Raw genomic sequence first — 12,058 nt, 5'->3', positions numbered from 1 at the left:
TACTTTGAGTCCCAGGACGGTTTGGATCATCCTATGGTGTAATCCGTGCTGACCACCGTACAGTACTTTTTCAAAAGTACTGGACTGTGTGGGTTACACCATATAAAAACTCGTGATATCGAGACCGTTGATCTTGTAAAACATTATGATGCTTTGTTCGGGTTATCTTTCCTGATTTTAATTTGACTGAGAAAATTGATAGTTGTTCTTGACTTCCTCTTGCTTGTTCTTATAGCTCCCACGAATTTCTTGGCACGAAAGAGCAAAGTAACTTGAACCCATTAGAATCCCAAAAAATTACACATAATTAGGTGCCAAACAAAAAAGAGACAGATTGGTATATGTTTATGGCATGGAAAAAATGTAATTTAAATGTATATCCACATGCTTCTATATATATGGTACAATCTAAGTTGAGTATTTATATTGAATGTAAATGCAAGGAAAAAAAAAGAATATAAAAGAAAAAGAAAGATTAGCAAAAGACTCAAATCAAATTTGAAAATTCTTCAAGAGCTATCTTGAAGAAGATTAAAAAGATCCGATCGTTGTCTTTTGCTCAAGCGTTTCGGAAAATTAACATGGAATTTAATCCGCAGGTCCCCTCTCCGCCCATTCTCTTTGGCATCCGGCATGCCCTGGCCTTTGATGATTTTCTCATATCCAGGGTGGATGACTTCGTCAGATGAACAAGTCATCTTTTCGTCACCCAAGAGAGGGATCGCGAGCTTGCAGCCTGCGAGAGCCTTCACTAATGGGATTTCTATTGTTAACACCAAGTCATTGCCTTCTCTCTTAAACAAACGATGTTTTTTCTCTAAGACGGAGAAGATTACATCGGCCGGAAGGGTTCCCGGTCGCTCATCTCCGATGCCTTCGAATGTGATCTTTGTCCCTGTTTTCCATCCTGGTTTCACTTTTATCCTTACTAGCTCTTGTTCTTGAATCATCATCCTATAGAAAAGAAGCAATGAACATTGTTAGACTTCAGGATTATTTCAGGATTTCATCCTTTTATCAAAATGTCGCGATAAAATTGTAATATTTTTAAAAAGTCTGAGATATTTGTGACTATGGGTGGAATTATATTTTTTCTATATATAGGGGAGATCAGAGATATTTGTGACAATGGGTGGAAGTATATTCTTTCTATATATAGGAGAGAGAGAGGGGGAGAGAGAGAGAGACAGGTTAGTATGTGATAACTTACCCATTTTCTGTGTAAACATCTCTCGTGATCATGACCTTCTTAATGCAACCATTGCAAAGGTCCTCTAGGGAGCATTCAAGCTTCTTCTCAATTGGTGGGGGCTTCGGTTTCCCACGAACGGTTGAAGAAGAGAACATGATGGGCCTCTTACTGGCGCTTCGTGAGAGGAAGTCTTGTGTGTTGTCATTCCTTCTACTAGCGGTACGTGGGAGGTAGTCAGTAGAAGAGGAGGTGTCATTTCTTTTACTCGCACTTCGGTCGAGGAGCCCATCAGAGATGCTATCATTCCTCCTACTAATACTTCGAGGGAGAGCGTCGGGGGGATTATCATTCGTTTGAGTGAGGCAATCAGCAAGGGTGCTGGCCTTCTTACTAGTGCTTCGAGAGAGGAAGTTTGGGAGGGAGAATATACTATCGATGCTTCGATGTCTGGATGACTTTCCATGCGAAGAACCATGTGAAGATCCATGCGAAGAACCATCACCACCCTTTGATCCTTCTCCGTCGTTGAATCTAGAGCTAAGAATACCAAACATGCTTTAAGGTTCCTTGTCATTAAGCGCCTAGAGAAGGAGGAAAGAGAAGAAGGATAAGATAACAGAGCAAGGCAAATATATAAGACCATATGTATGTATGGATAATTGAAAAATAAAAGAATTTTTTTTGAATAATTTTGTATACATGGGTTACAAAATGAAAACCCACTAAGCAGAGAAGATGCAATGCGATTACAATGGCGAATGCTCTAAGCAAAGATATGAGATGAATAGCGAGAAGAGAGCGCTGATTCAATTCCAATAATCAATCCGTTTGGGCTACAGTGGCAGAGAGACTTCTCCTCCCAAACAAGGGGGCTGGTAAGTTGTGTGCTTTCCAAGAGTTACATTTCACAAATAAAGTGAAATGTAAAATCAGTAGACATATGGACCCCACCAGTAAAACACACAATCTGGCTCTGCAGAATCTTTCAATGTCACTATGGTGCCCTAGAGTGGGCCCACATTTAGCCACGATCGACCTGGGTCACCCTAAAGGCCCACCCTAAGTCCTGTGTACGATGTAAGTATCGACCCAAGTCACAAACAAAGATGTTGTGGAGTTGCCACAAACGAGGTTTTCATGAAATCTTTCCACTAATGTCCTATTTGGAATGAGGCTATTCTTTACAAAAGTTAGGCAGATAATAATTTTCTGGAATTTCCTGCCTCCCCAACCTTGATGTGAAAAAAGTACCTCAACCACGAATAATTTCCCTATTCAATTCCTGCCCATCAATTCAATCAACCACAAAAAGGCCCTGATTGTTTTCAATTTTGAAATACAATAGCAGGTCCAAAACTGATTATTGACATTCCAGAGGGGTTTGGACACGAACAATTTGGGAATGTTTTAGACTAAATTTTACATTTAATTGAGTCCAATAATCAGTTTTGGACTCACAATTGATTTTCAAAATCCAAAATGGCCTAAAGCTATTGACATTCCAGAGGTTTTGACAAGAACAAGTTCGGAATGGGTAGGCAAAAAGGATTAAGATTCTATTATTTTTCTTTCCCAACTACAGAACTTATTGCTAAGGAAGCATATAGATAGGTACGACATAAAATCTCAATGTAGATACACAACATACGACAAAAACATCAAGGCCCTGCTCATTTTGGATTCACTCTAAAACAGAATTTCCTGCTTTTATGAATCAGAAAATTGAGGTAATTCCGAAAAGGGGTACAAGGGTGGCCTGGGAAAGAAAAGGGGGCGAATGTATCATTTTCCTCTTCGAAGATAACACAGATATTTGTAACCATGGGGAGCGACTGTTTTGGAAAAGGGGCTGCTTATATATATATATATATATGAATAAGATTGTACGCTCGACCGTACCTAAAGTTAGGTACGGTAGAGTGCCAAATCACATGGGTCCCACATTTTTGGTGAGCATCTAAACCATTCATTTGCAAGGCCCCATCATAGATAGGGTGCATACCAAAAATCAACTCCATAGGATCATCCTAACCCATCCATTTGTGGAGGCCAAAATGGACAGACAGTGTTTGTCCACAAATCTGCCCATTTTGGCCTCCAGTTTTGGAGGGGTTAGGATGATTCAATGATGCTGATTTTTGGTATGCACCCTATCTATGATGGGGCCTTGCAAATGAATGGTTTAGATGCCCACCAAAAATGGGGGACCCATGTGATTTGGCACTCTACCGTACCTAACTTTAGGTACGGTCGAGTGTACAATCCTTTTCCTCATATATATATATATATATATATATATATATATATATCAATTACAATAGGGAAGCAAAAACACCACAGCCTAGTCACCTAGTCACATTGGAAGCAAGAAGGTTTTCTATGTGCATCTTAACTCAGATAGACACAGGGCTGCTCTAACATAAATCAGATCAACTACAATCAATCATATACGTTGATAAATACTCGAATATAGACAAAAACAAACAGAAATGTGCCACTTCACTAATAAGAAAACCACAGTACCTTTTTAAAACCATATGACTGAAATAAATACTTGAATATAGACATATATATAGAAGCAAACAGAATAGAATTGTGCCCCTCTAATCTATATTAGTGAAGCGCCGTTAAAAAAAAAAGCTACATTAGTGAAGCAACAGAAACTAAAGCAAACCCATATCCCAAGTACGCAACTAGCAATCCCTGAAACTTGTTGATTCTACTTCCAAAACTACCTACAAATTTTTGTTTTCGCTACCCTTCCACCACATGAGTAGTAGTAGTACACGCTGAGATTACAAAGGATCCATTACCCAGTAGAGATTAGTAAAGGATAGGCAATTGGGTTTCTAGACTCACTACGTTCTTGAGTCATATGTCGCTTGGCTCGAGTGAGCCTCGAAACGGCCAATGCTACCCAAAGACGCGTCTACTGTAGTCAAAGTTGTTGGCACTGAAATCTGATCTATATCCATTAATTACTAGCCCAGGAGATATGCTGTTTATAAAAGTTATACGGAAATAAGAACACAGAGATTTTGAGTATTTGAAGCTAATTAATAGTACAAGTCGAGAGAAAATTTTATCACCTTGTGGATAATTTGGAGAGTCTGATTGGGTGAACGCTGAAAATCTGCATGGCGTGAATGGCAGTTGGAAACTCACTGTGTTGTTTATGGGAACGGGCTGCGACCTCGGTTTAGGAGGCGAATTTGACAAAGGAGTAGAAGGAGTAGACATATTTTGAGCGGGCTTGTCTTGCCCAGAAATCTGTTCCAAAACCCATAAATTACCAGGACGGTGTGAATCTCATGTCACAAACATGGAGGGATGTACCATAAAGGTCCCCACTCCTCACAAAAAGTAAGCTAGAATGACTCAGGACTATGATGATCTAGAAAGTATCTAAGATGTGGACATTTGTTTTGGGATTAGTTCTGATTCTCAATTGTATTTTTTTTTTAATGGTAAATTCTAGATTGTTTTGAACTAAGAAATAGATTGAGATTTAGGAAGTATGAACAAACAAAGACGCACCGCAAATTTCAGTGTCCTATTGTAAAGAGAGACGAGGCCAGAGAAAAGCTTGACAGCATAATTTGCAATCTCCTCGGTTTCGTACTTGGCAAATGGTAGGGTGATTGGTTTCCTTATCTCGAGGTACGTATAAGTCTACTATACGGCCTGCCTGAACCAAAATTCCATACAAGATTCTATCATTCACCTTCTCATCCAAATTACCTATGAGAAATATAATTAAATAGAAATTAGAACAAGACCACAGAGAATACTACCTGAACTTGCACATAGTATCTAAGCACCATATATATCCACCCAACTGTAATCTCACAAAGGACTTAAACAGTAGGGGGAAAAAGTCATTAGGAAAAAGCTTAAAAAATAGATTAAAAATTAAAGTGCTTATAAAGGAGGATAAAAAATTGAAGTATAATAAAATTGGAAATGATATCTAGAGGATTCCATTGTCATAATACAGTGGCATTCCTCCCTTCATCTTACCATTTTATAATCATCACTTAATTGCAGTTACAATGTCAAAAAATCTATCAACAAAGAACGAAATTTGTGTTTAATGAAGCGAGGAAGCCACTATGAAAGAGTGGGTATCAATTCCCAAGTGGCAGCAAAATTAACTAAAAGATAAATGACGCAAGAGGGCTCATACAGAACAACATAAAACAACATTTAGAAACCTGCAACTTAAACCATCTCGCCTGCAATAAATCAGAGTTGCAAGAATTAAAGGAAAACTGATCACCAGGCAATCAGGGCCAAGAAACATGAAAATGGAGATGGAAGAAGCATACTGGGAAAAGGCAAAGGATTAAAGTTCGTGAATGTGGAGTGTCAATTCCCATAATCTTAGCAGAAGCAAGAAAAGGATGTTTTTACCACATTAGAAGAGTAATTTAATAGGAAACAATAGTACTGCAGATACAATACCGAAACAATAATGGCACGACTAACCAGGGGCGATGCCAGAAATTTTGCACAAGGGGGGCAAAAATTATAGTAATTTTTTATCTATCTTAAAATTAAGATAGAAAAAATTTCTATCTAAAATTTTGCACAAGGGGGCAAAAATTATAGTAAATTTTGCACAAAGAAGGGAGATAAAAATGGTAACATTAAAATTTTAAACTTGTTTTCTATCTTAGGGATGATTGGAAAGGGGGGCATATTTTTTAAAAAGGGGTAAGTATAAAAAAATATTAAAAAATAAAGGTTTTTTTTTTTTCCAAAAAAATAAGGGGGGCAATTGTCCCCCTTTCTTTACATGTGGCATCGCCCCTGCGACTAACCCATCAAATGTAAAAATTATTTCAACAATACAAATAAACATAGGGTGACTTCAGAAGCGAGGAATCTATGATGGAACCGCAGTAGAAGCCTGACATGGGACTGAGAAACCAGTTCCAATTTCAAGAGTTCAAATCAGCTAAATCAAGGAAAGACGTATGAATCTTACAAAAACCAAAACGATTGATAGACTCACATAAAAAATACAGGCAAACATTCATTTATCAAACAAATGATCTAAAAAGTAGAACATCTGTAAGTGAATATGTATATAGAGGATATATGCCTAGACCAAATAGAAAATATGAGAAGTAGTAGTAGAAATAAAATAAAAAATACCAGAAAACTACAATCGCTAGCAAATGGAAATTTCTAGAGTTTGGAGCACCAAATAAATGTAAGAGGAGTGAACTATAATATCATACCAAAACTAAACTTAAATCGGAGAAAGTAAATCTGCTAAAAATATTCTGAATTATGAAAGAATGAAAAAGTGCTCTTATTATTGTGGAATAAGAAGCATTTGTATCTTAATCAATGTATTTAATTTATCCAGAGCTATTAGAGCGGGAACCACTTTAGGAATATGAGTAGAAGCAATAACAAGAATATATGTAGTTGAACATCTTCATAAAATATGTTTGTTTTATTAGACTAGAAGTCTATCAATTAGTTCCAGAGTATTTCTAGGCCTTCCTCTGTGTGTGGGTAGGCCAAGGAAAAGGGATTGGGATTCAATAGCAGAGACTGGATATGTAGAAGCGAAATTTGGTCTTCTTGGGACGGAAGATCACGCTCATTAAGGTCGTACTAGCTAACATCCTCATTTATCAGTTGTCGTTGTTCCAATGCCCATTTTTCTTTTTTTCTTTTTTTTTGGTGGGGGGGGGGGGGGGGGTGGGGGTAAGGATAAAAGCAGAAAATGCACCTAGTCAGGTGGGATGGGTATCAGTAAAAGAGGTGAATTCAACCCTTCTTGGGAAGTGACTTTAGAGCTTTGGGGAGGAAAGAGATAAACTATGGACAAGGCTGATAGAGAGCAAATACGGGTCCTAACAAGGGCACCGAATATCTAAGGACTGATATAGACACAGCGGATTGCCACTGAATATCTAATGTAGCTATAGACATAACGGATTAACGGTGTGAAGGGACATCCTTAAACAGAACCATAAGTTCAAAGAAGGCATACGATTCAGAATTTACGGAGGAGACAGAATTAGGTTTTGGGTAGACACATGGTGCCAAGAGGCTCCACCTTGGGAACTGTTCCCAGACCTATTCTTTGTAGTCGCTGAAAAGGAGGTGCTGCTGAAGGATTCCTTTGAGCAGGAAGAAGGTAGCATCTTAGAGTAAGATCAACTTCCAGATAAATTTCTTTGATAGAGAATTAGACCAGGTAGCAAGCAAGGTTGGTGGGAATATTGGGGGCTTCCTTTATAAAGATGACCGGTGAAGACAAGAGGGTTTGGACATGATGCTCTCTTGGGGTTTTCAACGTCAACTCATTCTAGCATCACATCTCTAGTCCTAGATCCTCACCCCTAGGGCATCCCAGCGCCACCCGAGGGTATGTGCATTTGGATGATTCGCCTTCTAGATAAGATCCTCACCGTGGACTACCTTCGCAATCTTCATATGCTCATCGTGGACCATTTGTGCTCTCTACCTGGAGTCAGGGGAGATAGCGGATCATATGCTCTTACACTGCAGGCTGGCTAGAGATGTACGGTGCATGGTGCAGATTGCAAAGTTCTCAATAGATTTATCCTATATCGGGTTTTCCTGGCCAGGCTTGCCGATCTCTTGGAGTGTTGGTCTTTTGTTCCCTGGAGGAAGAAAGATAAATTACTTTGAAATGTGATTTTGCCAGCTACAATCTGGATCATCCAGAGAGAAAGGAATGAGCAGGTGTTTGAGAACTTTGTAAAGTGACTGCAATTTGCATTCGCAAAGATAATAGTCTTAACCATCGCATGGGTAAAGTCCCCACCCCCCCTCTCCTCCTCCTCCCTCCCTCCTTTTTTTCTTTCCATTGTTGTCATAAAAAATGCGTAGTTGTTATTTTATTAGGTCAAGATATCAGCGGATCCTTTTAATTTTCAAAAAAAAAGAAGATATCGGCAGATCCTATGATCCACATCAGAATCAAGTGCCATTTCGGTGCAATTATTTTCCTTAGAAAATAGAATAACCAACATAAAGTAAACTTCCACGGAATTCCTGCTTCTCAAAGATCCAAATCCAAGAAAAAAAAGAAAGAAATTAAAAGATATCTTCTCTCTTTCCAGGTACTACCATCTAGATTCCAAATATAAAATCAACACAAACCCTCAGACCTATAAAGTTTCATACATCGAGATATTTAATAACAAAAAGCAAATAAATTTGAAGCATATAATTCCAATAGAAGAAAAAGAGGGTAGCACCTAAATCTCAGAAAGAAAGAACCATCAAACAATGTCAGAAAAGAAAAGAAAAAAAAGAATAGAACAGAATTTTAAAAAAACAAGAACATTAAATTTCATATTTAATCTATATATGAGAGAAACATCCATTGAATAACATGTTCCCCTCATCTACAACCAGATCTAGAAAAAAATCAAAAGAAAACCAGAAAAGATGAGCAAAATATTTAAAAGAATAATAAAATTATAATCCAATAAGAGAAAACAGCCTTCTAAGTTGTTCAGAAAAGATGAGCAAAATATCTAAAAGAATAATAAAAATATAATCCAATAAGAGAAAACAGCCTTCTAAGTTTAACAACATGTTCCCCTAATCTACAACCAGATCTCTAAGAAAACAATCAAAAGAAATTGAGAAAAGATACGAAAAATATCTAAAAGAATAAAAAGAAACTAATCTAACAACATGTTCTCCTCATATACAACCAGATATAGGGAAAAAATCAAAAGAAATCCAGAAGAGATGAGCTATCTGAAAGAATAAAAAGAATATAATCTAACAAAATGTTCTCTCATCTACGACCAGATCCAGGAGAAAAAAACCAAAATAAATCCAGAAATATGAGCAAAATATCTAAAAGAACAATATGTTTCCCTAGTCCACAACTAGATCTAGGAGAAAAAATCAAAATAAATCCAGAAAAGATGAGCAAAATATATAAAAGAATTAAAGTATATAATCTAACAACATGTTTCCCTGGTTCACAACTAGATCTAGGAGAAAAAATCAAAATAAATCCAGAAAAGATGAGCAAAGTATATAAAAGAATACAATCTAACATTCTCTCCTCATCTTCAACCAGAACTAGGGGGAAAAATCAGAGAAATCAAGAGAAGTTGAGCAAAATATCTGAAAGAATAAAAAGAATATAATCGAATGAGCAAAAAGAGCCTTCTAACAACATGATCCCCTCATCTAAAACCAGATCTAGGAAAATAAATCAAGAAAATATGAGAAAAATATCTCAAATAATGTACTCGAATGAGAGAAACATCATTCTAATGTTCGGATCACTTTCCTTTTTTTAGAAGATTTTAATTAAGCTAGATTTCCATATTGCACTATATTTCTATTTTCCTATTTCCTATTCTGCTAATCTATATTTCCTATTTTGCTATCCTTATTTTCTATAAGATGTAGATGTCGTATGGCTTTTTAAGCAAGAAATAAAATCACGTTTAGTGCTTGGAACGTTGGAGATCGAGTTTCCTCGAATTAACTCATTGGAGGCCTGAGTTTCCTCGAATTAGCTCACTTTCTTCTCTCTTTTCCTCTCAATCTATCAATATTCTTCTTTATTTTCTATCTGATAGAACGGTGTTCTATCAAGTTGGTATCATAGCACTTTCTTGGTGGATGCCTCTGACGCGTCTTCAAAAGAACGAGCTCGGTATTAGCGATTTGAAGGCTTATTCCATGGCTGCCGGGAACAAGAATGGTTCGTCATCGGGAGAACAAGCCTTGGAAGCGAAGTTGGATGCGAAGATCGATTCGAGATTCCAAGCTTTCGAATCGAAGTTGGATGCAAAGATCGATTCAAGATTCCAAGCTTTCGAAGAGAAAATAATGAAGATGTTTAGAGAATTGGTCTCTCAAATTCTGAATCTTCCTCTAGTGATGACCACCCAAGATAGACCTGATCTTGTGTCTGAATCTACTATTGTGCATAAGGATCAAAATGAACAAGGCGTTACAAACTTTCGTGATCGTCGGATCAATGAACGTGATAATCGAGGCGGCGAAACATATTTTGACAGAGATCAAAATTTTTCACGGATTAAAATCGAGTTTCCACGGTGGGATGGTAGCGATCCGATTGGATGGGTGTCTTGAGCGGAGCGATATTTTCGATTCCATCAGACGGCAGAGGATCTCAGGGTCGCAATCGCTTCCATCAATCTCGAGGGAGATGCTACTCAATGGTATGATTGGTTTGAAGCAACTTGTCATGGAATTCCTACTTGGAAGGAATTCGTAGAAGGTCTATTAGTTCGTTTTGGCCCATCTGGATACGAAGATGTCCGTGGCAAGCTAGCAAAAATACAGAAAACAACAACTATCTTAGAGAATCAAGGTCACTTCGAACGACTCTTAAACCGAGCTAGAGATTGGTTGGAGCCACAGCTGGTTGGGACGTTTGTCACAGGACTCCGTCCAGACATTAATCGTGAAGTCAAGATGTATCGTCCTCGCACGATGACGGCGGCTATCTCTTATGCGCGATTGCAGGAGGAAAGACTAAATGAATATAGTCAATGTTCGTATGATGGCTTTACTGGTCGACCCCCTGATCTTCTTCAAGAAGGTCCCATTGAATCCACGGGTCGTAACATGCATTTGAAGCGGTTGACGGAAGAGGAACTCAAGGACCGAACGACTAAGGGGCTATGTTGGCACTGTGATGAGAAGTGGCATAAGGGTCATCGTTGCAGACAAAAACAGTCGTTGATGATCGAGCCAGCTAGCTATTCCGACTATGATGATGAGGATAATCAACCTTGAGGACAAGGTTGAAATTAAGGGCGGAGGAATGTTAGGATCACTTTCCTTTTTTTAGAAGATTTTAATTAAGCTAGATTTCCATATTGCACTGTATTTCTATTTTCCTATTTCCTATTTTGCTAATCTATATTTCCTATTTTGCTATCCTTATTTTCTATAAGATGTAGATGCAGTATGGCTTTTTAAGCAAGAAATAAAATCACGTTTAGTGCTTGGCACGTTGGAGGTCGAGTTTCCTCGAATTAACTCATTGGAGGCCTGAGTTTCCTCGAATTAGCTCACTTTCTTCTCTCTTTTCCTCTCAATCTATCAATATTCTTCTTTATTTTCTATCTGATAGAACGGTGTTCTATCATCAAACCACATGCTTCCGTCATCTACAACCAGATCAGGGGAAAAAATCAAAAGAAATTCAGAAAAAATGAGCAAAATATCTCAAATAATAAACGAATGAGAGAAACAGCCTTCTAACAACATGTTCCCCTCGTCTAAAGCCAGATCAAGGTAAAAAAAAAAAAAATCCAGAAAAGATGAGCAAAATATCTAAAATAATATAATCTAATGAGAGAAAACAAGACTTCTAACCACATGTTCGCCTCATATACAGCCAGATCTAGGGGAAAAAAATAAAAAGAAATCAGATAAGATCCGACTCACCTGCATGATTCTCTGAAATGAGACAAAAATTTAGAAGGAATCGATCTACGAACGTATTCAGATCCTGCCACTATAAAACCTATAGATCTGTAGCAAACGATGCGTGCGTTTTGGTTGTAGAGAGAGAGAGAGAGAGAGAACTCGAGTTCAATCAAAACTCAATTTAAGGATTCTCTCCAGGTCCACATGATGGAGAATTCTATTTTTGTAAGGAAACTAGGATTTGCTTTGGCCGCATATGAATTTGAAAGGTTGTTTTTTCTGTATTGCAATGTGTGGAGGACGTTGGAGTAGGCTTTGAAGCTTAGTGGGCCCTGTATTCAGTTTATCAGAGCCGTTCGATCATCCCAAAACTGTTGTGATCTGGTGTGGAATATAGAGTTGAAGGAGTCTTCTTTATGGGTGTTTGGGAATGAC

General features: G+C 37.8%; 1 protein-coding gene across 3 annotated transcripts; it reads right to left on the bottom strand.

Annotated features, from left to right (window-relative positions):
• Nucleotides 1–312: 312 nt before the first annotated feature.
• On the bottom strand, nucleotides 313–11,874 carry LOC143848154 (uncharacterized). 3 transcript variants are annotated; one of them, XM_077357000.1, is made up of 6 exons: nucleotides 11,642–11,874; nucleotides 4,987–5,048; nucleotides 4,730–4,880; nucleotides 4,282–4,462; nucleotides 1,211–1,773; nucleotides 313–954 (listed from the first exon to the last, which is right to left on the bottom strand). In XM_077357000.1, exons 5-6 carry the CDS (start codon nucleotides 1,744–1,746, stop codon nucleotides 510–512), a joined length of 981 nt encoding a protein of 326 aa, XP_077213115.1. In that variant the 5' UTR covers nucleotides 1,747–1,773; nucleotides 4,282–4,462; nucleotides 4,730–4,880; nucleotides 4,987–5,048; nucleotides 11,642–11,874; the 3' UTR covers nucleotides 313–509. The 3 variants fall into 3 exon arrangements, with proteins under 3 accessions (XP_077213115.1, XP_077213113.1, XP_077213114.1); XM_077356998.1 differs by lacking the exon at nucleotides 4,987–5,048 and having other exon boundaries at nucleotides 4,730–4,933; XM_077356999.1 differs by lacking the exons at nucleotides 4,282–4,462; nucleotides 4,730–4,880; nucleotides 4,987–5,048.
• Between the last annotated feature and the right edge of the window lie 184 nt (nucleotides 11,875–12,058).

The sequence above is a fragment of the Tasmannia lanceolata genome, unplaced genomic scaffold (assembly GCF_043159265.1).
Source record: "Tasmannia lanceolata isolate RefF3 unplaced genomic scaffold, GAP_Taslan_0.1 ptg000016l, whole genome shotgun sequence".
In the NCBI taxonomy this organism is placed as follows: domain Eukaryota; kingdom Viridiplantae; phylum Streptophyta; class Magnoliopsida; order Canellales; family Winteraceae; genus Tasmannia; species Tasmannia lanceolata.
This window is presented reverse-complemented; position numbering and strand designations above follow the sequence as displayed.

Excerpts from the sequence above, each read along its gene's own strand:
- LOC143848154 (XM_077357000.1), bottom strand. The coding sequence starts at position 1,746 with ATGTTTGGTATTCTTAGCTCTAGATTCAACGACGGAGAAGGATCAAAG. Across the intron at positions 955-1,210 it reads GATGTTTACACAGAAAATGG|GATGATGATTCAAGAACAAG; the intron begins GTAAGTTATCAC and ends TCTTTTCTATAG.